General features: G+C 42.7%; 1 protein-coding gene across 2 annotated transcripts in view; it reads right to left on the bottom strand.

Annotated features, from left to right (window-relative positions):
* The window catches only part of Cmtm8 (CKLF like MARVEL transmembrane domain containing 8), a 100,326-nt gene that overhangs the window by 8,096 nt on the left and 64,731 nt on the right, over positions 1 to 27,499 (bottom strand). The window contains exon 2 of one of the 2 annotated variants that reach the window (XM_026406334.2): positions 4,752 to 4,925. In XM_026406334.2, coding sequence (XP_026262119.1) covers positions 4,752 to 4,925 — 174 coding nt within the window. The remainder of the gene's footprint in view (positions 1 to 4,751; positions 4,926 to 27,499) is intronic. The other variant, XM_077795654.1, reaches the window with a different exon arrangement.

Genomic DNA, 27,499 nt, shown 5'->3' with positions numbered 1-27,499 from the left:
TGTGTCAACTAGAGGCCAAATAGAGGCCTAAGCCAAGTCACTTAGAACCTGACTGTGCCCTTCATACTAAATCACTACTGGTTAATGGGAGACAGGAAGACTCAAGGAGTCCAAGTCACAATGTGGACCTACCAGGTGATAGCAGGGCCCTAGCTCTGTAGGCTTAGGTAGACTGGCTTGAAACAGCCAACAGGAAGGTGTCCATTTCATGTCTCTCAGCCCTCGATCATGAATCATGTGCTTAGTTGAAGGGTCTTTTGGAAGCTTTGCAATAACAAATAAGACTATTTGGAGCTGCTATACTGAAAAGATCAACCAGGCACATCTAGGCGGCCACTTCCTCCTCAAGATGGCACAGTGGAAATGGTCACTTCCAAGGTCAAGAGAAATTTGAATATCCATGTGCAATGGGAACCAAGCAGACTCCAGGGTTGAAAACTGTTGTCAGCATTAGGAGACCTGTCTCCCACTCCTGGCTACCAAACATCCTCTGAAGGCTTCAATTTCTTCATTTGAAAAATGGAAACAATCCATTCCACCTTTGCAGAGTTATTATGAGGATTAAATGATGTAAAAAATAAAGGATTCAGAACATCATCTGCACACAGTAGGCACTTAAGAAATGGCAGGTGCTCTTCCTGGTGAAATAATGCAAGCATCCTCTGCCCTTTGGAGCTCACAGGGATTGCAGGGAGGCCAAAGGAATGAGCAACAGAGGATGAGTCCTTGGGAAGTACCCTTATGGAGGCCTTAGTGCTTGGTGCTAAGAGGGGGGACAATTTCATTGCTTTGAACTTTCAGCTCCAATCAGATTTATCATAAAACACATCCAAGCCTCTCTGAGAAAATGATGTTAGAACAGCTGTAGTCCAAGACCACAGAGGTACTACTGGAGACCAGCTGCTGCTCTTGCTGGTCTATATCAAAAGAGGATACAAGGTGATTGTATACCTCTGTAGACCCATTAAGGGGATGGATTATTATTAAGATAGATTCCAGTACAAAGCTCATGCCTTACCAGCTGGGGAGCTGGATTATGAAACTATTTTTTCCAGTGTTCCAGGAGTGCTCTTCCAGCCAAGTTCCTGGGGACTACCAATCCCTGCTCTGCAATTGTAGATTCCCTAAATACTCTGAAAATCAAGAGCAAATCCAAAAGTCATCTGGTAGCAAGAACTGATATGGAGCAATATGGTCTTTACTATCCCTCGTAGCAAGAAAAGTCAGACGTTCTTGCAGAAACATTAACATGCCTTATTAGAGTGCCATCCCAGACTTGGGCGCATATTGTAGTAGAGGCACCAAATTACTTTATTACCATTCTAGAATTTGAAAAAAAATAACTTACATCTGGCCTAAAAGTTTCAATTCAGGGATTTGGGGCCTATAATTATCTCCAGACCAGTGTTTCTCTCATACTTTTAGTCTCCTAAAAATTATTTGGAATAATTTTCATAATAGAGATTTCCATGCCCTTTAGAGTTTCTGAGCCAGTCAGTAGAGTAGGACATTTGGCATTTCTGACAAGCATCCAGGGATGTAGCTGGTTCAGGGCACATGTTTTAGCATCATGATCCTAGGAAGGCTCATCCAGCACCAATTGGCTGCTTCAGTCCACAGTCCTAGCCTAACCCTTGCTGTGTTCCCCATTAGTACCAGGACCCAACAGGGAAAGCCAGAGCTCCTGGCCCCCAGACTACTCTGTAAGAGATTCTGCTGGGCAGAAGGTAACACAGAAGTTTTAGTCTGAGTCTTTAGTTGTTAGCAGATGGAAACTTTTTCTAGGCCCCCCTCTGGATCTTCAGTTAGCACCATTTATCCAATCACAGATGCTCTGGGAGGTCGCAAAGGCATTTCTTAGTTGGCACAGCAAACAAAAACCCCAACCAAAAGCCAGACATGTTTGAGCTGTAGCTTCCATCAGCAGAAAATGAAGTTTTAAAAAAATTGGCTGTAAATATGTTATAATTGGTAGAGTTCACACTTCTGGATTCTCTTAGGAAAACAAACAAACAAGTCAGCAATCCTGGGGGCAGAGTTTCAGATTATTTCTTTGTGAAATGACGAATGTTCTCAAGTTAAGATGCTAAGAAACTGTGCCTGGGGTGGCAAGAATTCAGCACTAAGCTGAGTTTTCTCACTTGTTTGACCTGTCTGGTCCTCACACATATAAGTGCCCAATTCCTGACTGCTTTGCTTAATGAGATAAATAATGAAATGATTTCAAAGGGACTAAAGGTCCCAGACCCTTGACTTCTTATTGGGGTTCTTACCTGCCGCTAAGGTAGAGAAGCACCTGGAGCAGGAGGTCAGGAAAAAAAAATCTGGGTAAAAATTAAGACACACGGACCCCCAGTGTATATGAATCTATGCAGTCATGAGATTCCAAACCTCAGTTTCCTTATTTACAAAATGGGGACATTATGAACTATGCAAATCAATCTCTTAGAATCAGGGATTGTCTGCAGGGTCAAAGTTAATTTTTGAAAACCTGCCATTTAAGGCAAAATTTAAAAATTTTAATGGAATAAATCAATATGAGAGTTTTGAGTTCCCTTCTTGGTTTATTCCATAAAAATGTTTAGTCTCCCTTATGTGTCCAACAAGAATTTTTGGAAGTAACGTTTTACTAGAATACGGGCATGCTCACTCAATCACAAGTTGCAGATGGCTGCTTTTGCCCAGCAGGAAGAGGTGACTAGTTGTGACGGAGACAGGATAGCTCAAGATGACAATACTAATTGTATGGTCCTTTATTATTATTATTATTTAATATTTATTTTTAGGTGTACTTGAACACAATACCTTTATTTTATTTTATTTATTTTTATGTGGTGCTGAGGATTGAACCCAGTGCCTCGCACATGCTAGACGAGCACTCTGCCGCTGAGCCACAACTCCAGCCCCAATTGTATGGTCCTTTAAAGAGAAAGCTTGCCGTCCTCTGATCTAGACAACATAACTAGAAATTGAGACTTGTACAAAAGGGTAAGTAAGTAGCCCAACATTTTGGTTCCCTGCTACACTGTCTGAGCTCCTCTTCTTCCAGGTTCATGTCACTTTCTTTGAGACTGACATTAAGGACTCATCTTTTAGGGCTGAGGCAGGAGCTCAGTGGCAGAGCACTTGCCTAGCATGTGTGAGACACTGGGTTTGATCCTTAGCACCACATTAAAATAAAATAAAATAAAGCCATGCTGTCCATTTACAACTACAAAAAAAAAAAAAAAGACTCATCTTTCAGATGGGTACATGCCTATAATTCCAGCAGCTTGGGAGGCAGAGGGAGGAGGATGCGAGTTCAAGGCCAGCCTCAGTAACTTAGTGAGGTTCTGGGCAACTCAGTGAGAACCTATCTCCAAATAAAACATAAACAGCATTCCTTAAATGACCCCACATACTTTGAGCATTCCCTCACCCTGAGTTCCTATAGCTACTATTACTTCAGGGTGCTGTCTTTGAATACAACATACAAACAAATCTGTCCTTCCTGTACCCACCGGGGGGAAAGTGGGACATTGATTCTAGCGCCTTGCTTGGAATTCCTTTCAGAACCTGCAACATACTCTTAAAAACTCTAATGGAGAATCTTCACTTTTGGATGTGGGAAAACAGCCAAGAGTCAGTCAATCTATTTTGTAAAATAAAAGGAGACTAGTTTCTTGTGGGGCTTAACTTAGTTCTAAAGACAACTCAAAACAAAGCCAGGTGCATCTGAGCAGCGACAGTGTGGTTTGAAAGCCTGCCAACTTAACCTGGGTCCAGAGCCTCCAAGTGGGAAATGTTTCAAATTTAGCTCAGAAGTCAGTTATTCAGAAATGAATATTTTTTTTTTCTGACATATTGGTTGAAAGCAAACAAAAGAATAGTATACCTGAATGTGAGACTAGGCACATCAGAAGGTACCTCAGAGCTTTGTTTTATGTATACCGACATACATACATGCTGCACCACTGGATTTAAAAAAAAAATCATATGGCCACTTCAAATTCCCCAACAAGACTGCCCATGCTCCAAGGCAAAGGGACCTCCACCTTCTATCTCTGTGAGTCCACTGAGGACATGTATTGAATTTTCAGGATAAAGCTAAATGTCACTTCCTTTCTAAAGAGTTCCAAACTAAGGTGGCAACTCTGTCACACTGTGCACAATCCCATATGGCATGTGGCAGAGGGACTGTTATCTGCACATTTTCTTATCTATTTCTCCTTACCCTGTGTGTTTAGCTTTCTTTAACCTTCAGGTAGCAGAGTTCCTGGAGCAGGACAAAACTCCAGTCACCCTTGATTGGAGTGCGAGGGTGGCTTCTTGTTTTCTACAGTAATTTTCATTTTTCATCCAAACTCTTCACACACAAAGAGATGTGATGTGCAAAATATTCAGGAGAGGGTTGAAGGAAGGAAGATCTGCAGAGGCTGGTGCCCTGACACTCCTGCTTCTAGGTGACACTGTCTACAGAGAACTAAGAAGCAAGCATCTACATAAGAGAACCCGGCTTTTCTTGATCCAGTCTCCTGAGAATTGGTCTGCTAGTGAAATGAATTCCTGGATCTTCCAACGTGCCCAGTTTCATACATCTCAGTAAAACACTTGAGAAGCCATCAGATGCTGCTGATCCTAAATGCTACATTGGGTTGTCTATGGCTTGGTCCACTCTGCAAGGGCACAGAACCATCTTGAACTAAGTGGAGGACTCTGGGCCATCCCACCTTGTGGGCACTGAACAGGAGCACCACCCATGGCTGCCTTACCACGGTTGTCCAGGGCACCTGAGGAATCCTGGTGTAGGTCATCGTTATGTAGATGATGAGGAAGAAGACGGTGAGGACCCAGTAAAATACAGCTACGAACATGACCCAGCCAAATGCAGGAACCCGGAAGTACTCGGTCCCGGCTATAAGTGTCCATACCAGTAGACCCAAGACCTGTAAAATGGTAGAGGCAGTGGAAAAGAAAGGGGATGGGGGAGGAACAGGGGACAGAGAAAAAGATAATTATACAGAGTGTCAATTACAACTCTCTTGAATATTCACACATACAAACCCATGATTTGAAAATAGGGATTGCAAACTCTTATGCCCACAAATACTAGGAGGGTAAGATCAATGACCATGGCAGGCAGGGTTGGAGCCATGGCAAATAAGAAAATCCATGTTTTGTGTTAAGGAGGCACTCTCTATGCAGCTCTGGCTGATTTTAGTGGACTGGTTTCAACAAATCTGCCCCCTCTTTTCCTTAGAAGAACACAGAAACTCAAGTTTGCCCATGATAATCTTGTTTTTAAACATATTAGCACTAATTAAGAGTCTTAAAAAACCACTCAGGGCAAAACAGCAACTGTGGCTGGAATTTGCTCTCAGAATGGTACTTGTCAAGGAAACAAGACTGCAGGTCCACTCAGAGGCGGTCCTGGGGCTGATGTGCTCCCAAACTCTGAGCCTCTGGGCATTCCCTGCCTGCCATCGCTGCCCTGCTCACAGATGGTGGAGAGTGGTGGCCTGAGAGAGGTGTCAGAGGAAGAGCAAGCCAAGGTCCCCGTGCAGACACGATACTCGGCATCTTATCACAAGTGGCACACTGTCCCAGCAACAGCTATTCAACTCTTCGCCACTGCAGAGCAAGGCCAGAGCCAAAGCCACATCAACGTCACTTGCTGAGTCCTGGAGGCCTGTATCCAGGCACAAGAAACTGACCTAAACCGGAGGTGTCTAGAGTCCTGAGCAAAGGAAGGCCAGAGAAAGGTAGGCACCTGCATTCCAACACTTTCCAGAGTGCTGGACAGAAGGACTTTATTCCTAAGTCAAGGGAAAGTTAGAGTCTGTACCACATCTCTAGGGGACACCATCAAAAATTCAGGGTGAACTCTGGCCATAAATGCTGGCTTGCTGGGTGACTCAGGACAAAATATTTCATTTCCACTTTAGCTTTCTTTGCAGTCTGCAGAACAAATACTAAAGTAACACTAAGCATACAAAGCTGGGAAGATAAATGTTGATCATTCGTATACCATGCGCGCATCTACAATGGTCAGGCTTCTTGTCATCGGAAAGTGGGATATGAACTGAACAGATCCTGCTGATAAACAGCTTAACGTCTAGGGGTGGGAACATCAGACTAATTAGAACTGAAAATCACTATGCAGGAATATGGTCAGGTTCCATATAGGGGGACATCACATTATTGGCAGCTACAAGAAGTGTCAGAGAAGTAAGCTCCTAAGACAGGCGGGAAAGTAATGTTCTTGCAGAGTGTGGCATGAGCAAAGGTGGGGGGTGGGGAGGGCTGGGCTACCTTCCAAAACCAGAAGGAACATGTATGTAGTAGGTTAAAAAGGGTCACATGACACAGGCCCAGGAAATCTAAGGATTTTATACTTTATCCTAAGGGTGAAGGTTTTAAGCAGAGAGTGATGACATCTGGTTATTTATTTATTTATTTTTTTTATCAGATCACACTGGCTGCATGCGGAGAATGGACATGTGGAGAATGGACATGTGGAGAATGGACATGTGGAGGGTTAAGCAGTGGTCTGAGGGATGAGTTCAGAGATGGTTCAGGTACCCAAGTGGAAGATGGGGATGTCTTCAAGACCAGTGAGGTGGGAGTGAATATTGAACAGTTGGTAAATTCATGACAAATTTCAGGAGCAGGCAGGACTTCATAGATTACATATGGTCGTGTGAGAGGATACAGTGGAATGACTGGTCCCAGGTCTCTGGAAAGGTTTAAGAAGTGGTTTAGGGTTTCATTTGTTCAGCTGGAATGACAAAGGAGGAAAGGTTGTGGGGGTGGGGGGGGTGGGAGGGGATGCTGTTGATGAGCTCAGTTCTTAATCTGTCAAGTTTGACGTGGCTGCTGTGACTGAAGGACCTGACCAAAATAATTGTAGAGGAGGAACAGTTTATTTAAGGACTCATGATTTCAGAGGTCTCCATCCATAGACAGCAGGCTCTATTCCCCAGGGTTCCAGGTAAGGCTGAACATCATGGCGGAAGAGAATGGCAGAAGGAAGCAGCTCACATGGCCATCAGAAAGCAGAGAGAGAGACTCCACTTGCCAGATACAAAACATATACCCCATAGCCACATCCCCAATGAACCACTTCCTCCAGCCATACCCCACCGGCCTCCAGCCGCTACTCAGTTAATCCCATCAGAGATCAATTCACTGATCAGATTAAGGCTATAACCCAATCATTTCTCCTCCAAACCTTCTTGTATTGTCTCACATGTGAGTTTTTGGAGGACACCACATCTAAACCATAACAACAGTGATTTTAAAAAGTAGATGCTACAGGGAGGAGATTTGGGCCCTTCTTTAAGAAGCAAGACCTCAGTGAGTGACATGAAGACTCCGGTAGGATTCCCAGGGACACCCTACAGTTGATTTCCTGAGAGAAGGACAACTCTCTGTGAAAGTCTGCATGCCTGTGCTGGGAAGCAGGTGATAGATTCTGAGTGTTGCTGTTTCTCCTCTTTAAGAGTTGAACATGGACATTCTTTTGTCTCCTTGATGTTGTATATGGATGCCAAAGAAAAGGTGCTTAATGGAGATGTGTGTTTGTGCTTACATTGGTGGCAATAAAAGAAGTGAGGATGTACAAAATGGATGTGACTCTAGAAAGCACTAAGCCTCACACTAATGGGGATTTTGAGCCCGGATTCATCCCAACTGACAGGTAATCTATACCCCTATGTTTGACATTCCCTTGGATCAGTAAGATTGGTAATGGGTATAATCCCGCACAACAGCACTGAAACAACATTTTAGGGCCTCTTGATTCAAACTGAAAGGGTCAGATGGGTCTTTTGTTGATGATTCACACAAGAAACAACAGTGAATGAATGATTGCAAATGTGTTTATGGTGCTCTTCCAGGATTGCAAAGGTTTAAGGTTCACCTGACAGCTCTTGGGCTCTGAATGCAAAAATGTTTTTCATTAATAAGCAAATGGAGCCTGTTGTCCAGAGCTGCAGTTGTCCAATTTGCTAGCAATGGTCACTTGCAGATGCAGGACAATATGTTTAACTGAGCTGTTTCTCAAAGAGCAGGAATACTTGACCCCTGACCTCACCAGCAAACATAGTAAAAAGAGTGTACCTGTCAAGAGAAGAATTGTTCTACTCCAGTGAATTTCCTAGGTAAGTGAAATCTATCTTCAGGCAAACCTTTTATCTCCCTCTATAAGCAGTACTGATGGAGATCACTCTACAAAAATGTCACTCATCTCCTATGTGCATGTGTATGTGCATACATTTAAGAAAAGTCCTATATCTTTATTTGCTTAGACTGCACAAATACCATTTATTCTCCCCTGGTTTGCATTTTGTAAGGCCAGGCCTAAAAAAAAACAACAACAAAAAAAAAAATTCAAGAGTGATAAATATAGGTTAAAAAATTAACATGGAAATATATCCACAATTTGGAAATTTAAGAAAAAAAAATCAATACCAACAATTTTACCAACCTTCTCTCTTGCATTCCTAACCCACTACCTGAGTGTTCTTTTCTTTCTCTCTTTATAAATATGGATCATTCTTACATGGTGCCTATAACTTGCTTCTTTCAGTCAGCAATCCCATGGAGGACATCCTATGTACTATGTACAGAGCTAGGTCAATTTTAATAGTTGCTAGTTCTCCATAATTCATGTAACCAGTTCCCTATGGAGGTAAATTTAGGTTATCTCTTTTTATGTTTGTACAAAAATGCCCAGAGCATATTCTTACAATATAATCTCTGCATACCTGAATTCCAGGACACAGTTCTAGAAGCAGAATTTCGAGTCTGTTTTAAGCTGTAGAGATGCTGTCAAATCACTCTCCAAAAACCTTACACTCATTTACCTTTCTATCAAAAGCATGTATACATGTAGATATTCTATATCTATATATCTATAATCTATATTCTATATCTATATTCTTTTTTTAAAATTGTAGACGGAGACAACATTTTTATTTAATTAATTAATTTATTTTTATGTGGTGCTGAGGATCAAACCCAGGGCCACATGCTTGCAAGGCAAGTGCTCTACCACTGAGCCACAACCCCAGCCCTCTATATCTATATTCTATATCTTCATTTATACATGCTTTCCCCCTTCTACTCTCACTGGACTATATTCCCCAATTTTTGTTGTTTTTGAGACAGAGTCTCACTATGTTGCCCAGGCTGGTCTTGAACTTGTAAGCTCCAGTGATCCTCCTGCCTCAGTGTCTCTAGTAGAGATACAGTTGTGTAGCCACAACTGGCTAATTCCTATGCTTTTAATGATTAAAGACTTACTTCAGAGCTCATATTTTGCCTTTCACTACTTTACTGAAATACAGTCAAGAGAAGTGTGACAAATCCTAAGGGAACAGTGTGGTGGATTTCCACTAATTGACCCAACCTGTGTACCTAGCATCCCCATCAAGAAACACACCACAGCCAGCACCCGCTTCTAGTTACTGTGTCTCCCCTCCAAGGGCAACAATGATCCCGATTTCTAGCCTCCCAGATTAGTTTTGCTCAATTTCCATCTTCATACAGATAGAATCGTACAGTCAGTACTCAACACACCCGGCTTCCTTTACTCAGCGCCGAGAGTCAGACACAACACAGAATGTAGTTCTTTCGTCCTCCTGACTACCAGCAACGGTTCTCAAACGTGGAGGGCTTGTTCACCCAGATTGCCCAGACTTTGCTCTAGAGTCTATGATTCAGATCTAGGGTGGGATCTAAGAATCTGCACTTCTAGCAAGTTCCTGGTGATACTGCTGTCGGGAGCCAGCAAGTTATGAACCACTGATACATACTGTTCTTGTTTCTGCTTTAAATTACATTTTCCTGACCTGTGATAAGTATTTTTTTCAAGTGTTTATAGGTAACTTACAGAGCTTTCCTTAATTGATAGGTTAAAAAAAATTGCTTTCTGATTGGTAGGGATCTTTACATAAGAGGGATAGCAACCAACAATACATGTGGTACATATTTTCCCCACGTAGTTTCGCTTTTTTTAGTGTCATGAAGTCTTGTCAATAGGAGTTTTAAAGTTTTACATTGTTCATTGGTTACCTGAACTCTTCTTCTGTATCTACCCACTTAGGAAACTCTTCCTCAACACAAGATTATAAAAATATTCTCTTGTATCTTCTTTTGTAATTTTGCATGTATGTTTACACCTTTAATGAAACTTGAATTGATTTCTATATTTAAGTAGAGAAGGGCTTTTAACATTTTTTTTTTCCTAGCAAATCAACCTAAATGTCATTTATTGGTGACTTTCCATATATTGGGGCTCAGCTTCTGGACTTCTATTCCATCCCACTCACCCATGGTCATTGCTGTGCCTGTGTCAACCAATGTAGCTTACAAATGTATTTAATGTATTTTAGGCTTCTGGATAAAGATATCAGACTGAATAGAAGAATCTAATTTTGTTTCCTTCCCCAAACCCTCCTAAAATTATCAGGAGGATGGATGAATAGGAGAGAAGGCAAAGAGAACACATTTGGGGGAACTAAGAACACAGATTGACAAGGGATAATGGACTCAGCCACTCCGAGAGGGCTAAATGCTAAGATGGCTAGCAGGGAAGTCAAGAACAAAACCAACCTTGCTGCAAAGTCTGAGAAGATCTGGTGTCTCTGGGACTGGATGCCTAGGCTGGGTTCTGGTGGGGAGCAGTGACTGCAATGTGGAGGGGGAATGGAAGGCTGTTTGAAAGCAGTTTAGTCTTTACCCTCTGCCCTGCTCCAAGCTGCTGCATGACTCTTCACCTCTTCATTAGTTTGAAGGTTTATTTTCTAGGTCAGGATTCCTCACTCTCAGCCCTATTGACAAGGTGGGTCAATAATTCCTTGATGGAGGAGAGGACTGTCCTGTGCACTAGAAGATGTTTGGAGCAGTATTCCCATCCTCTTACTAACTAGATGGAAGCAGCAAACCTTCACTTCTTCCCTCTTGATGACAATCAAAATATATTTCCAGAATTGCCAACATGGGAGGTGAAAATCACTTCTGATCGAGAACCACTCTTCAGAAGGTGAAACGAAGTCAAGCCTCTGAATCGAGGGGCTTGGTTGAAAGTTTCAGCATCAGACTATAAGCAAAGGTTTAAATTCAATGTGAAGAGTTACCCACACTTCCAATCCCTAGACTTTTCCCTCTACTTGGGTTGATGGTTAGCAGCCGGGTCTTGACTAATGTAGAAGAAAAAAGCTAAAGATACTGACTTCCAGGATTCTTCAGCACACAGCCCAGCTAGGTCAATCCACCATGAAGTTCAAGGCTGAGAAGCCCCAGCCACATGCTCAGAACAGCTAAACAGCTTTGCAGTCTCAAAACATGGGCAGACAATCCAGCCTTCCCAGACCTATGGAGACAGCGGAGCCTGTTGGCAAGGGTGGGATCTGAGACCAATATACAAACTGGGAGAAAGTGACTTGCAAGAGGGAGAAGAAAACATCCCAGGAAAAGAGTCTTCTGCATCCCAGAGAGAAGAGACTGTATAGGAGAAATAGGAGGTTATAAGAAGGACAGATGGTCCTTCAAAAATAAAAATGGTTTTTGAAATTAAAATTGAGAATAGCAGAAATGAACAACTCAATAGAAATGTCAGATGGTAAAACGGAGAAAACCTTCTAGAAACACATCAAAAAGACAAAAACAAAACAAAACAAAACAAAAAACCCCAAATACCAGTGTGAAATACAGAAAGTTAGAAGACAGGATCAGGAGGCCAAACATCTAATTACTGTTTCAGGACAGAGACTGGAGAAGATGGAGGGAAAGAAACCAACCAGAAAAGTCAAGAAAACTCAGAATTAAAGGAACAAATTTCTACATAAAATGGCTTATACCTCCTGAATACCTAGCACAATGGATAAAAAAAGACCAAAACCCAGGTACATCATGAAATTTCAGAGCATTAATCAGAAAGAAAAAATTCTTTAAACAACCAAAGAACAAACAGATTACCCTACATGGGATCAGAAGCAAGAATGGCTTTTAATCTTTCTAAAAGTGAACAGTCAGAAGATAATGGCCAATGCTTTCAAATTCCTGAGGAAAAACGATTTCTAACCAGAAAATATCTGGAAGATTATCAATGAAGAGCAAGATGAGAATGCTTTTTTTTTTTTCCTGATTTGCAATGTCTAAAAAATTTTCCTCCTCTCTTGCAATCTTTCTTGGGAATCGACACCAAAACAGGGCATAAGGTTTAAAAAGAAAATGCCAAACAAGTCAACAGGAGAACCACCCAGGAGAGAGGTGAAGGTCATCCCCAAGAAGAAGTGAAATCCACACAGGAGAGGTGCCCAGACTTGGAGGATGACCAGGTCAGACAGAAGACAATATTCTAGGTTGTCATCATCATGACTATGGCATGTCCCTTTCTTCGCCTGCTGAAGCTACCAGAGAACTTGCTCCACCAAAATGAGGCAGGAAACCAAGAAAGAGAAAGAGAAGGCAACAGGAAACTCAACCTCCCAGAAAGGCAAAGGTTTAAGATGGCAGCCAGGGGAGATCCCTAGGAGAAATTCATCATAAGATAAAAACTGGAACTCTGGTTATCTGGTGTGATTTACCTTACAGAAAACGTTATTGAGAGGCTACTGGGAAAAAATGAGACCATTAACTACAAAGATAATTGAACAAATTTAAAAAATGATACTAGGCTGGAAATATAGCTCAGTTGGTAGAGTGCTTGCCTTGCATGCACAAGGCCCTGGGTTCAATTCCCAGTACTACACACACACACACACACACACACACACAAAAGAGACACTATGCTATTATATATACCTCAGTATGAAACAAAAGAAAGGCAGGGGGCAGTGGTGCATGCCTGCAGTCCCAGCTACTTGGGAGGCTGAGGCAGATGGGTTTCAAGTTCAAGACCAGCCTGGGCAACTTTGCAAGACCCCGTGTTAAAATAAAAATACAAAAAGGGCTGGGGATGTATATCTGTGGTAGAACATTCCTAGGTTCAATCCCCAGAATCACATACACACAAAAAAGTTATTGTTCACTAAAAAACTCAGATCTAATATTTGCATAAAGATAATAAACACTGAATATCGACTTTAATGATAACATGGAGAGGGAAAATAATGCCTCAGCCTGAAGCTTGTCTCTGGAAACATTCATTTGTGGAAGCCTCAATTCCCAGTGTGATGGTATTAGGAGGTGGGTCTTTAGGAGGTAATTAGGCTTAGGTCATGAGGGTGGTGTACTCATGGTGGGATTTACTGGCCTTGGAAGAAAGACAACAGAGAGTTGGCTTCTCTTCTTGTCGTCCCCATCCCGCTGCCACCACGTGCACCAAGGAAAAGCCCTGTGAGGACCCAACAAGAAGGCAGCTCTCTGTGACTCAAAGAAACTTGCCCTGCTGATACATTGATCTTGGACTTTCAGTTTACAGAACCGTGAGAAATAAATTCCTGTTACTTACTCAGTCTATGGCATTTTATTATGGCAGTTTGAGCTAAGACAAAAGGTGATAGGAAGTTACCAGTTATCATGTAAAACCAAAGACAGCAGCTCACATATTATTTACAAGTATGAATGTGGATAAAGCAAGAGGTGACTCACGTGGTTACCTCTGGGAAGGGAGGATGCTGGAATAAGAAGATATGGGGTGAGAATAGCTGCTTGTGATAAGCCTTTTAGTTCTAAAGGTATTTTATCAATCTACTGATATCAGTTGATTCCCTGGACTTTTCTGGCTAAGACATCTGCTTTGATGCTTTCCAATATTTATACGGGTTCTTTCTCTCCTCCTCCTCCTTCTTTTTAATTTTTTTTGCATTATTACATTAGCTAGACTCTCCAGAACTTTCTTTCAGAACACAAAGTGATAGTAACCATCTTTATTATTTTAATTTTTTAATAGTTTGATGATGTTATTGTTTTTTGACAGATGGTAGATACCCTTTATCAGCTAGAGATTTCTATTTTTTAGTGAACTAATCAGTTTCTTTCTTCTCCAATGTCTCTCCTGAATAGGACAATTAGCTCAGTCAAATGCCTTTCTTTATCTCCCTTTTAAAATTAAATGTAGTTTTTCTAATTCCTTTTGATGATGCAGGGTCAATGCAAACATCAAATATTTCAATTACCATCTTGTCCTATAGGATGAGATTCCTTGCTCCTATTCTGATGGTATAGGTTTTCTATGAAGAATTTTTTTTTTTTTTTTTTGAGGGAGTACTGGGGATTGAACTCAGGGGCACTCAACCACTGAGCCACATCCCCAGGCCTATTTTGTGTTTTATTTAGAGATAGGATCTCACTGAGTTGCTCAGTACCTCACTTTTGCAGAGGCTGGATTTGAACCCATGGTCCTCCTGCCTTAGCCTCCTGAGCTGCTGGGATTATAGGCATGCACCACCATAGCAAAAGAGATACCAAGTTTGTTCCTGAGGACTTTCCTGAGGAGTCAAGTCTATAAGCTTGTGACAGCAGTTCTGCTGCTCAGATTTATCTGATGGTAGTGTTAAAATGACAGACATGAGGATGTACACTCATGGTGGGATTTATTCCTATTCAAATACCACTAACACGGGTTTTCTTGGCACTGCTGGTGGGGCAGGAAATGCCACATGAAGCTAATTTACTTCTGAGATTAGTTTTGATTGACAGGAGCACCTTTAGTATACCTACCCCTCAGCTTTGAAAACAGGTGATTTTTGACCATGCTCCCTAGGAGCCAAGTACCAGTGTTCCCAGTAGATTTTGCTCAGAGGCACTGCATGGTTCCAGGTGTGAGCTTGAGAACAGTATACTTTTGAAGTAACTCTTTGGACCTTAAGTCATATTATCATTACTAATTCATTTCAATGAAGTGGCATTGGAAATCAGCTATTGTAGCCTTACTTTGACGTACCCCACCATGAGAACCAACCAACATTCCTCTGCCTGGCTGCTCTTCTCCTGACCTGTGTTTAAGATGGTCAATATATGGCCACATACATTCATTCAAAATTCTTACCAAGTTCTCACTGGCAGTGCAAAGCTGGCGGGGAACTGACATGGTTGCTGCCCCCAGAGGAGTTACATCAATCAATATCTAATTACAAACTGTGATGAGTCTATAAGAAGAAACAAGGTTGATATGGGAATTGCAAAGTACAAGGACCCCATCATTTGGATGGTTGAAGGAAGTTTGAGATTTAAATAGGTGAAAAGGAGTTAATCAAGCAAAATTTTGAGGGTAGAAGGAGCAAATCTCTGAGAGACCCCTAGCTGATGATGTGTGTATCCTGTAAGTCCCGACCTCAGAGACAAAGGCCGGGTGGAAGTCCAATTTTGGAGGAGGCTGACCCACGCTAGCCTTCTGACACCAGTCTCCAAGGATGGCACTATTTCCTCAAGTCAAGACTTATTCCATACGTGGCTCAAGGGCCCAATAGTGTTTCCCCTGGAATTTGATTAGCTCCTCGTTTTATAGTTGCTGGGAAGTGGAGGCCATTTTCAGCAGCAATCAGCCTAGGGTGACAGAGCTGGTCAATGGTCAGAGCAGAACATGAGCCCAGTGGCATCTATTGGTCCAATGCTATCTTGACTCATAAGGACATCTTGATTTCTTTATTGATGCTTTCTTTCATTTTCCTTCCTCTCTGGCTCTGGGGGAAGGGGGAGGTGCTACCACGCATGGTAACTGCAGACCAACAAGCAGAGTTCACATTCCCTGCCCTCAGGCAAGTTGCTACCCTGAGCTTTAGTTTCCTCATCTAGAGAATGTACTACAGAAGTTTCCCTCACAGGGTCATGGGAGGGGGAAATTGAGTTGAGCAATGTGTCCACAACAGTGCTTGGTATGAGTGAGGTGCTATGCCAGTTATTGCCATTTTCTAAGGATATCTATCTATCTATCTATTTATTGGTACTGGGAATTAATATCTATCTATTTATTTATTGGTTATGGGAATTGAACCCATGGGGCGCTTAATCACTGAGCCACATCCCCAGTCCTTTTTTATATTTTATTTAGAGACAAGATCTTGCTAAATTGCTTAGGGCCTCAATAAGTTGCTGAGGCTGGCTTTGAACTTGTGATCCTCCTGCCTCAGCCTCCCAAGCAGCTGGGATTACAGATGTGCGGCACCATGCCCAATTATTTTCTAAAGTTATTACCAAGGTTTATTATGACTGTTAGGTGTGCCTTCCCTCTTCCTTTCTCAGGTTAAACGCTTATATTTCTCTAACTCAAGCTTTTCACACCTGTATGGAACCTGCAAATCTTACCTATTTCCACCATGCTGGATGTACAGAATGATCTTGAGGGTTCTTTGGTAAGCATTACTAGCAACAAGATTCAATGTAAGTGAGCTGGGGATGTTTGACCCTCAGCTCCTGTCCCTGCCCAGTGGAGACATGCTAAATGCCACAGGTCTGCCTCAGTGCTATGGTTACCATGTTCTCTGTTGCTATTTGGTTTAATGGTATAATGTCAAGGGCGTCTGGCTAGTGGAAAGCTTCAGGCTTTGAATTCTCAGGGTGCGACTAGCAAATAACTTATTTATTCAACCAATATTTGCCAAGCACTTTTTATGGGATTAAACCCCAGGCAACAGCACAATCTCTTCTAAAGTGTAAGTAGGTGCTTCATTTGAACCTCATAGCTTGTCCCCTGAAAGAACTTCAATCATGATTGTTTTAGATGGGGAAATGGAAGCACACCCAACAACAGAGTCCAAGCTTTTTAGCTCTTATGCAACAGAATAGCAATGTCATGCTCTGTTGAACTTTTCTGTGCTCATCTATATAGTTCTGGGATAATAAGCACTTTCTAAAATCCACTTGATGAGACAATATGCTCTACTGATGACAGCTATTGTTAATAACTAAAGAAACTGCACAATTTGGCAGACCATAAAACTACCTTCTAGGAATAGCCAGGTACAGTGCTGAAGAGGCTGGTGTGTGAGGCCGAGAAGCTGACTCCTGCTCTTTTATTTGCTTGCTTGTTTCTCTCTTTCAGTTTACTGGGGAGTGAAGCTAGGGCCTCCTGCATGCTTGGCAAGCACTCTACCATCGAGCCACATCCCCAACCCTCCTGCTGTTTTCTTGTTGTGTTAGGAATGTAGCATTACCTAGAATGCTCCAGCCAGCCCCCACCCCAGTGCAAGTCTTTGGGCATAAGTAGGTTCTAGTGAAAATAGCAGATGCTTCAGGGCAAACTACCCCTGGTGCTGCAAAACAAGATTCCCCAAAGCTGTCCACTGCTACTAAACCCAAGGAATGGCCTCTTCAGATGGGATCAAGCTGATTATCACAAGGCCTTTTTATCTAGTGATCTCTCAGGTAGCATGTTGGTTCACTTTAAATAGAGACAGATAGAAAGAAAAGGGGGAGGGCACTTAGTCCTATTTCTCTGATCATTTAACATCCAGTTCAGAAAGCATGCGGCTCTTTCTCCAAAAAATGCCAGGAAGTCCTCAAAGAAAGTTCATGTATAACAGAGGTTGACATAAAGGCAATTTTGGACCAGCAACTTTTGACTACTTGCTGCCTCTGGGAACAGGGCTGGGTGCACGGGGACAAAGGTGAGTGAGACACAGGGTCCGTGCACTTGAGAGATTTACCATCCACTGTGAGAGACAAACATGATTCAGTTCTTTCTTCTTCACCAGGAGTTGACAAACTCTGGCCCATGACACATGAAGCTCACTGCCGATTTTAAGTAGACAATGAACATAGCTATGCTCATTCATTTATATAGTATTCTATGCTTGTTTGGGGGCTAAAAAGGCAGAGTACAAAGCTTCTGGGCCACAAAGCCTAAAAATATTCCTTTATACGAAAAGTCTGCCAATTCTTCCTTACCATCACACATACTCTCTGCATCCAGAAATATACACACATACAAATGTGTGTAATCATTTGCTTTTATTTCTTGCATTTTTTTTTCAAACAAACCAGGTTAATTAGGTCATCATGCTGGAGAAGATGCAGGACAAGAGCATATCCCTTTCCAGGATCATCAAGGAACCACGTGATCCTCAAGCCGCCCTCCGCCTACATTGCTTCATAGAGTCAAGAGGATCTTTAAGCCAGTAGTCTCCTCCTGGTCCCGGCTGCTAGTTCTATTCAGCAAACGTGGTGAGCATCCCCGCTTATCCACTAGAGGGTGTCCAAACACTGTTTATAAAGGCGCTCTGGCTGGCCGCTGCTCCCCGGAGAGATCAGCGCTGGTCTGGATGCGTTCCTACGTGGAAGGTGCATCGCACAGAGTTGGCAGGATGTGGAAGAATAAACTTGACTCTCCCCCCATTAGTCCCAGACGTTGCCTGGAAACACATCTGACACAAGACGCAGTCAGCTGGCTGAGATAAGGATGAATTAACACAAAGACTTGGAAGGGCAAATTCCATCCACACGTTCACAGCCTCCTCCTTGAGCCCTGCAGAGTTTTTACCAAAAACGTGTTTAATGCTCTATGGGAGAACCGTGGGGAGCATTGACCAGGGCAGCCTGGGGGCTTCAGGCCTGGGCGCCTTCTCCAGCCAGGCACATGGCTCTTTGGGCCTCTGCTTTGCCAGTCTGGGAAACAGGGAGGATTAAGAAACCAATGGGAGGGGGTGCCCAGCACCTAGGAGGAGCACATCCAAGTCACCTGGGTGATTTCAAGCCTACGGACTTCTTCCCACTTTCAAGCATGCCACAAGGGTGGGTGTGTCCCTTTGGCCCTCTCTGACCCTTTCTCAAGTCCCACCGTGGAGTCCTTTGGGTGCTCCAGGCAGAAGAAGCTTGAAGCCTACCAGTCATTTGTGACTTAGCTGGCTCTGGATTAGGTCTTCAGTCTGACGTTCTATGATCAACTGAAGGCCAGCTCTGGGGCTACCACGGGACCCTGACAGACAGTGAAATGGAAATCTGCACACTGGGTGGGTTTTTAAATGTCTATAAATTCTCTGACACTCTTCTTGAATGTGGGCTGGACTAAACGATTTGCCTCTGATGAAGAGAAGGTGACAGAGACGATGCTATGTGACTTGGGAGGTTAGGTCTGAATGAAGACTCGGTGTCCGCCTGGCTGTCTGGCTCTTGGATCACTGGGTTTGGGGAAGTTAGCTGCCATGTTGTGAGGACACACAAGCAGCCTGAGCAGAGGCCCACGGGGAAGGATCCGAGGCCTCTCACCAACAGCCTGCACCAGCCTGCCAGCCGCATGGGTGAAGCACCAGTAAGGGTCTTCAATAAGTACAGCCCTGGCTGCTGTCTGACTGAGCCTCAGGAAACCACCTGAGGCAGAAATGCCTAGCCAGCCTGCTTCTGAATCCCTAACCCAAAGAAACCAGGAGTGATAATAAATATCCACTGTTGTTTTAAGCCATGGAGTTTGAGGTAACATGCTACATTGTGATAGGCCATGAATAAACCAAATACCATCCAATTTTTCGTTGTATATAAGAGGCAGCGTGGTAGGCAGTGGAAAGGATAGGAGACCTGGGATTGTCACAAATACGTCCTGTGACCATGGGTAATCTTTCTCCTCTAAGCCTCAGTTTATACCGCCAAGAGATGGATACAGCACTGTCCAGGTTGCCGCAGGGTCTGAAGGTGTTTTGTGATCTACAAAAATCTAGGTTAAGCAACAGTAATTACTAGTCCTTGTGTTTATTTCTTCCAGGAAACATGATCCAATGCTTAGCAGAGCTGGTGTCTTGGTGGTGAGGGTCTTAGAGTACTCAGCCAGTGAACGAAAGCAGGGAGTGGGGGATGCTGTGCCTATAATCAGAACCTCGGGGCTCAGGGAGTTGAGGAACCTCTACAGTGGAGGTTGGCAAGCTTTCTTGGTAAAGGGCCAAATAGTAAATATTTCTGGCTTTGTGGGCCATATGGTCTCTGTCACAGCTACTCATTTTGCCACTGTAGCAGGGAAGCAGTCACCGACCATGTGGGAATGCATGGGAGTGACCGTGCTCCACTCAAAACTTTATTTACAAACACAGGTGGCAGGCTGGATTTGGCTGGCAAGCTGCAATTAGCCTTGCTTCTCCAAGTGTGTGGTCCTGGACCAGCGGATCAGAGTCACCCACAGCCTGTCGGAAACGCAGACTTGCAGGCTCCCCCCAGACCTCCCAAATCAGCGCCTCTGGGGCAAAGGCCTGGCAAGGTTCTCCCAGGTGTCCAGGCAGCTCCAGTTGGACTGGCCCAACCTTTCTTCACTCCTTTCCACAGGGTGCTCCCTGCACCAGGGACCTAAGAGGGATCTTGAGAGCCAATAACCCAGATTAAAGATCTTCTCAGGCCTCCTAAAGAGCACAGGTCATCTCAGTTTTCCCTATGAATCTTCCACAAACACTTGGTTTACAGTCCTGGCCACTGATGTCAATACAGCAGGCAGCCCAAGCCAAACAGAGTCTGGAGGAAAATAGAAATGTGTGGTCACAACACTCCTAGAGGGAGGGGTCTGGATCTGGTGATATCCCAAGGATGTCCCTGTGTGGGCAGGGTTGGACGGAGTCATCCGTGGTCAGATGCCAACCTGCCTCCCGGCTCTACCAGATTCTTTCAACACTTTCCCTCTTTGAATGGTTTTGGTGAAGTGAGGATATGGGAGACAGGTATGTTTTAAGGAACAGAAGAGAGACAAAGGCTTATGGGAAAGGCTTGTAGAAAGCAGTGAGGGGGAGACAAGGCACCACGAAACAACTTCTATGAGGAACAGAGACCCTTAATGCCATAACCACATTTGTCATCTTGCTGCCAACAATAACATTAAGCATTTGCACATGGAATTACCAACTGCATCCCTCCCATCTCATTTAGCCAGAGAACCGTCGTAGAGATAAATATGAGAATTCCCATTTTAGAGAGGGGAACTGAGGCTCCTGGCAGTGAAAGGCCCCATTTAGAACCACATTCTATGAAGCTGGTAGAGCCTCACCTAAAGCCAGATCCAAAGGCTACTTTATAACACAGAGTCTCCAGGGATGACCCATAGGCCCACAGTCCCTCCTCTTTTTTTTTTTTTTTTTTTGGTACCAGGAATTGAACTCAGGGGCACTCGACCACACCACATCCCTATCCCTATCTTGTGCTTTATTTAGAGACAGGGTCTCACTGAGTTGCTTGGCGCCTCGATTTTGCTGAGGCTGGCTTTGAACTAGCGATCCTCCTGCCTCAGCCTCTCAAGCTGCTGGGATTACAGGCATGCACCACCGGGCCCGGCTCCATAGTCCCTTTGAGGACAAGGTAACATCTTAAACATACAAGTCTTGATTTCTGTAGACTCCAGTTTATCACTGGTCCCCCTGGAAACGAGAGCTCGCTTCTACTGGGGATAGTTCCACCTCTGTCCTACTCTTGGGCACCAGGGAGAGACGGTGATCATATAAAAGGTTTAGACACTATAAACAGTGCAGGTGGCAAAAGTCAATCTCAGCCACCCTTTAGAGTCCATCTCAAAAGAACTAAAGTAAAAAAAAAAATCAAACAAGGAGGATCATGGAGTACTTCCCTCCATCAAAGATGGGAGCATCTGCCCCACCCCTGCCCTTGAAGAGGCTCTCCAGCCCTGTAGAGTTACTGTTTTCTAAAGTCCTTCCCTTGGTCTATTCGCCATCTGGATGTTTAACTGCCTCCAAGTGCAGGAAGGAAGACAGCCGCATCTTTGAGTGGAGTTCTGACTTCCCATCATGCTGCGTCCTTGGAGCTGCCAGGGCGCTGGCAGACACATCTGCCTCCTAGGAATTTACGCTCCTTTCCATGGCCGTTCTCGGCTCTGTCATTCCTGGGCTATGGTGCCCTTTTGGTTCCAATCAAAAAGAAATTTGAGAGTCATATATCATAATGGGCACTCTGGGAAACATCTGGGAACAGGTGTGGAGGGCACAGCTTGGCACCAAGTGGGAAGACTCGAGAGAGTCTCGGGAGACCAAATCAGGCCTGTTCTTCCCTCCATCTCAGACACAGAAGCCCTGGCAGGACGGAATCCTTGACCCTGGTGAAGCTTCCCCGCTGCCCTGCTGGGCAGAGCACAGCAGAACTGTGCTCTTGCTAGGAGAGCAGGCAGGCACTTCAGAGATACGGCTCTCAAAGGCCCCAGCGACTTCCCCTTCTCTTCCTAAAATGGCCAGGGGCTGGGGGAGCAAGAACCTGCAAGACCCCCGGGCCCCTGGCAACCATTCATTTTTTAATGTCTCCAAAGTTTTGCTTTTTCCTCAAGGTGTAAAGGAGAAATCTTATGCTACAGTTAGAAGCAATGCATTAGAAATGCAACCAGCAACATAGTTAGATCTTTGAAGCAGCAACTAAATGAGAAAGGGAAAAATATGAGAGGTAGCCCTTCCCAAAGAGGAGTGTGCAGGCAAATCACCAGGGGTTCTTATTAAAATGCAAAGCTGACCCAGTAGGTCTGCGGCCTGAGCATCTGCATTTCTTTTTTTTTTTTTAAATAGTTATTTTAGTTGTAATTGAACAGAATCCCTTTATTTTATTTATTTATTTTTATATGATGCTGAAGAATGAGCCCAGAGCTGGGTAAGCGCTCTACCACTGAGCCACAACCTCAGCCCCCTGAGCATCTGCATTTCTAACAAGCTCCCTGGTGATGTCCCCTGCTGCTGGTCCATCTACTGAGAAGCAAGGAGCTCATGAGGAATGATCCATCACACTTGATGGGCCAAATCACGCCACGACCTGTTTTCATGGTCTGCAACCTAAAAATGGTTTTATATTTTTCAATAGTTGAAAGAAAAATCCAATGAAGAGTTCTTTGTGACATATCAAAACTTAAACAATATTTGAATTTTGGTGTCCACAATTAAAATTCTATTACAACACTGTCAGGCTCATTCTTTTACAAATATCTTTGGCTGCTTCTGTGCTACAGTAGCCCAGTTAGGCAATTGCAATTGAGACAACACAACCCATGAAGCCTAAAATATTTACTCTTTAGCTCTTTATTTAATTAATTTATTTATTCTGGTACCAGGGATTGAACCCAGGGACCCCGAACCACCGAGCCACATCCCCAAACCTTTTTAATATTTTATTAGAGATAGGGTCTCACTGAGTTGCTTAGGACCTTGCGAAGTTGCTGAGTTGCTTTGAACTCGAGATCCTCCTGCCTCAGCCTCCTGAGTCACTGGGATTACAGGAGTGTGCCACCATGGCCGGCTCTTTGGTCCTTTATTCAAAAAGCTTATCTACTCCTGATGTAGGCTGCTATTCCCTAGGTAAATTTAAATCACACACATTCTAAACCACCTCGTTTTACATACCAACTGCACATACATCAAACACATATTAATGGTAGTCCATGGGGAACGGGGCTGGCTGAATGGGATAAGGTTAAGAGGCAACAAATCAAATAAGAAGCCTTTCAAGGATCAGTGTGGGTCTGGTGCCATGAACTGGATGGGGAAATTCACTCTCCTCCCAGGTGCAACAGAGGTTGAGAATCGCCAACCAAAGTGGTCTCATGAAGCATCCCTGCCCTCTAGGTACTCAGAAGCCCCATTGAAAGGGTTCTATTTTCAGAGGCTGGCTGCTGGGTGCAGACTCGAGATGGACCGAGGCCTCTGTATGTGCTCAGAGCAGCAATAGAGGTGCTGCCCCAAGCGGCTCGGGCTCATGCAATTTCCCCAAGTCTTTCACTCTGTTGGCCAGGTTTCTACTTCCCATTCTGTGCCCTTTTCCCAAGCCCCTGTTCCCTTCGGCCCTCTATCTACTATTCTACTCTGATGTTGCTTGAGATTCTTCTCCAGCTAAGTAAGAAGCCTCACCTCTCTCCCTTGGGTCTCCCAGGGCACCGTTTACTTCCTCATGTACACGTGAGGATGCTGATGCCCACAGAGATAGCTATCCCCACGGCAGGTCCATGGAAGGCAGAACTAGAACCCAGGGCCCAGCCTTAGCCTTGTGTCTACTGCAATAGGCTGCATCAAATCCAGTCCCACAGGGACAACTCCTTGCTGTACCTCTGTAGGGTTTGAACTTCATAATCCAGACTTTACTCGAATCCTCCAGATCATTTTATACTTGCTTCGTGATTTAAGTGCTTCTCTTTTCCCCCTTTCCATTCATGAATTACCTCCGTGTGTGTGCAGTCAAAACACACAACATAAAACGTATTATTTGAATCATTTGAGAATATACAGCATAGCATAATAACTGTGTGCACACGGTTGTGCCACAAATCTCTAAAACTTTTTCAACTTGCAAAGCTGAAACTGTAAACCCACTGAATATCAGCTCCCCTTTCCCCCAGTCCCTGGAAACTACCAGTCTGCTTTCTGTTCCTAAAAGTTTGATTACTTTAAATTTTTTCATTTGAATGGAATCGAGCAGCATTTGATTTTCCATGACTGGCTTATTTTACTAAGCATGATGCCTTCCAGGTTCATCCACGTTGTAGCCTGTGATAGAATTTCCTTCCTTTTTTAGGACTCAATAATATTCTCTCTCTCATAATCCCCCCCCCCTTTGTGTGTGTGTGTGTGTGTGTACCCACAACATTTTCTTTATCCATTAATCTGTTGATGTACATTTAAGTTGTTTCTACATCTTGGCTATTGTGAATTATGCTACAGTTTTTTTTTCTTATGTTTTTTCTTCTAGGAGTTTCAAGTCTTATATTTAGGTCTATAATCCATGTTGAGTAAATTTTTACATATGATGTGAGACAAGGGCTCAACTTCATTCTTTTGCAGATGGATATCCAGTTTTCCCAACATCATTTGTTGAAAAGACTGTCCTTTCCCTTGGCACCTCTGTCCATTCTCCCATATGGATTATTTTCCAAATGCTCTATCATCCATAAATGACACATTGATCATAAATGGCCAATTTCCAGCAATTATTTGACTAAATAAATGAGGATTTATTTCTGGGCTTTCTACTTGGTACCACTGGTTTATATGTCTGTCTTCATACAAGTGCCACACTATTTTGATTACTGTAGCTTTGCAACATGTTTTGAAATCAGGAAGTATGAGGTCTATGGCATTGTGCTCTTTCTCATCATTGTTTCAGTTTTCCAGGGTATTCTATTTTTTTGGTTCCATATGAATTTCAGAACTCTTTTCTATCTCTGCAAAACATGCGCTTGCAATTTTTATAGGATTGTGTTTAATCTGTAGGTTGCTTTTAGTGGTAGAGACATTTTAACAACATTGAACCCTCCATTGCATGAATATAAAAGGTCTTTTCACTTATTTACAACTCCTTTAATTTCTTTCAGCATTGTTCATAGCTTTCTATGTACAAGTTTTTGTCTCCTTGGTTATATTTATCCCAAAGTGTTTTATTCTTTTTGATTATATTGTAAATCAAATTATTTTCTTAATTTCCTCATTGTTAGTGTATAGAAATGCCAACCGACTTTTGTGTGTTAAATTTGTATTATATTATGCAAAATTGTTGATTCCATTTATTATTCTAATACCCCCCCACACTTGGGGTTCTAGGATTTTCTACATTAGATCATGTCACCTATAAAATGAGATAATTATTTTTTCCTTTCCCATTTATATGCCTTCTATTTCTTCTCTTGCCTGAATGCTCTGGCTAGGAATTCTAGTCCTGTGTTGAACGGAGGTGGTGAGAGTAGGTATCCTTGTCTTGTTCCTAATCCTAGCCAAAAAGCTTCCCATGCCTCACCATTAAGTATGTTAACTACGGGCATGTCATACATGGGCTTTATTATGTTAAGGTAATTTTCTTCTATTCCTAGTTGTTTTTTAAATCATAAGAGGGTGTTGAATCTTGTCAAATCTTTTCTGCATCAATTGAGATGATCATGTAGTTTTTCTTTATCATCTGTTAATGTGATATAGTATATAAACTGATTCTCACACACTGAACTATCCTTGCATTCCAGTAGTAAATTCCACCTGGTTATGATGTATCATCTCTTTACCATGTTGAGTTTGATTTGCTAGTATTTTGATGAGGATTTTTGTATCAATATTAATTAGGAATAAAATCTGTTATTCTCTTGTAGTAGATACTGTCTAATTTGGCATCAGGGTCATGTTGGCCTTATAGAATGAGTTTGGAAGTGTTTTGTTGCTTTTTTATTTTTCTTTTAAAAATTTTTAAAATACTTATTTTTTAGTTGTAGTTGGACACAATATCTTTGTTTAGTTGTTTTTATGTGGTGCTGAGGATCGAACCCAGGGCCTCTCACATGCTAGGCAAGTGTTCTACCACTGAGCCACAATCCCAGTCCCTCTTTGCTTTTTTTTTTTTTTTTTTTTTTTTTAAGAATTTGAGAAGGACTGGTGTTAATGCTTCCTTAAACATTTGGTAGAAGTTTCCAGTGATTCTGGGCTCTTCTCTATCAATACATTTTGGATTATTGATTCAATCTCCTAACTAGTTAAGGTCTGTTCAGATTTTTTCTTTCTTCATGATTCAGTATCGGTAGGTTGCTATGTTTCTAGAAATATATCCACTTCTTTTAGGTTACCCAATTTATTGGTGAATCATTGTTCATGGTAGTCTCATAGTTCTCACAGTTATTTTTGTTCATAAGGTATCCTCTGTCACTTCTGCTTTTTTGTCATTTGAGTCTTTTAATCTAGCTAAGGGTTTTTCAATTTTGTCAATCTTTTCAAAAAAATCAATTAAGCATTGCTTTCTTGACTGTGAGGACCACATACAGAGATACGCAGATAGTTATGGGTTCTAATATTCACTGATGATAGGTTCACACCTAGGACCACAGGAAAAGACTCTGCATGGATTGAAAGAACATTTTCCATTCTACTGATGATTGTCCAGGCAGTATCCCCTATCAATATATTCCACACTTCAATCTTTTTGACCTGTCATATTTTTTTAAAAAATGAAATTTCTACTACATTAAGTACTCAGACAAACCACAACACAGCTTATATAATCTGGCAGATGGAAATAGAACCCTCTAGTTGCTCTCTGAAAACCCCTTATGGGCTGTATCTAAAATTTAGCAATGGGGCTGGGGATGTGGCTCAAGCGGTAGCGCGCTCGCCTGGCATGCGTGCGGCCCGGGTTCGATCCTCAGCACCACATACCAACAAAGATGTTGTGTCCGCCGAGAACTAAAAAATAAATATTAAAAAAAAATTCTCTCTCTCTCTCTCTCTCTCTCTCTCTCTCTCTCTCTCTCTCCTCTCTCACTCTCTCTTTAAAAAAAAAATAAAATAAAATAAAATTTAGCAATGGCTGGGAATACAAACCATGTCTTAGCAAGGAAGAAAAATGCAAAGGGATAATTTTGACAATTTCTCTTGCGAGTCCCCTACACAAACCTCAGGCTAAGAGAAAAGAATCCCAAAAAAACTCCAGGCAATTAAAGTAGAGAAATTTCTTAAACATAAAATTCTCCTTGGCAGATAATGAATTGTTGAATCATAAGAATGTGTTTTATTTTTTACATGTAACAGCCATTAATAAATACATCCACAACTACATTTTTAAATCTGAGCCCCAACATTTTAAGAGCTGTTTTTTTTTTCCTGTAACATATTAAGTTGCTATTAATCAAAATTTATTTTAAAAGCTGTAGGGAAGAGAG

The sequence above is a fragment of the Urocitellus parryii genome, chromosome 3 (genome assembly GCF_045843805.1).
Source record: "Urocitellus parryii isolate mUroPar1 chromosome 3, mUroPar1.hap1, whole genome shotgun sequence".
Lineage (NCBI taxonomy): Eukaryota > Metazoa > Chordata > Mammalia > Rodentia > Sciuridae > Urocitellus > Urocitellus parryii.
The sequence above is the reverse complement of the archived record's forward strand: the minus strand, read 5'-3'. Positions and strand labels throughout refer to the sequence as shown.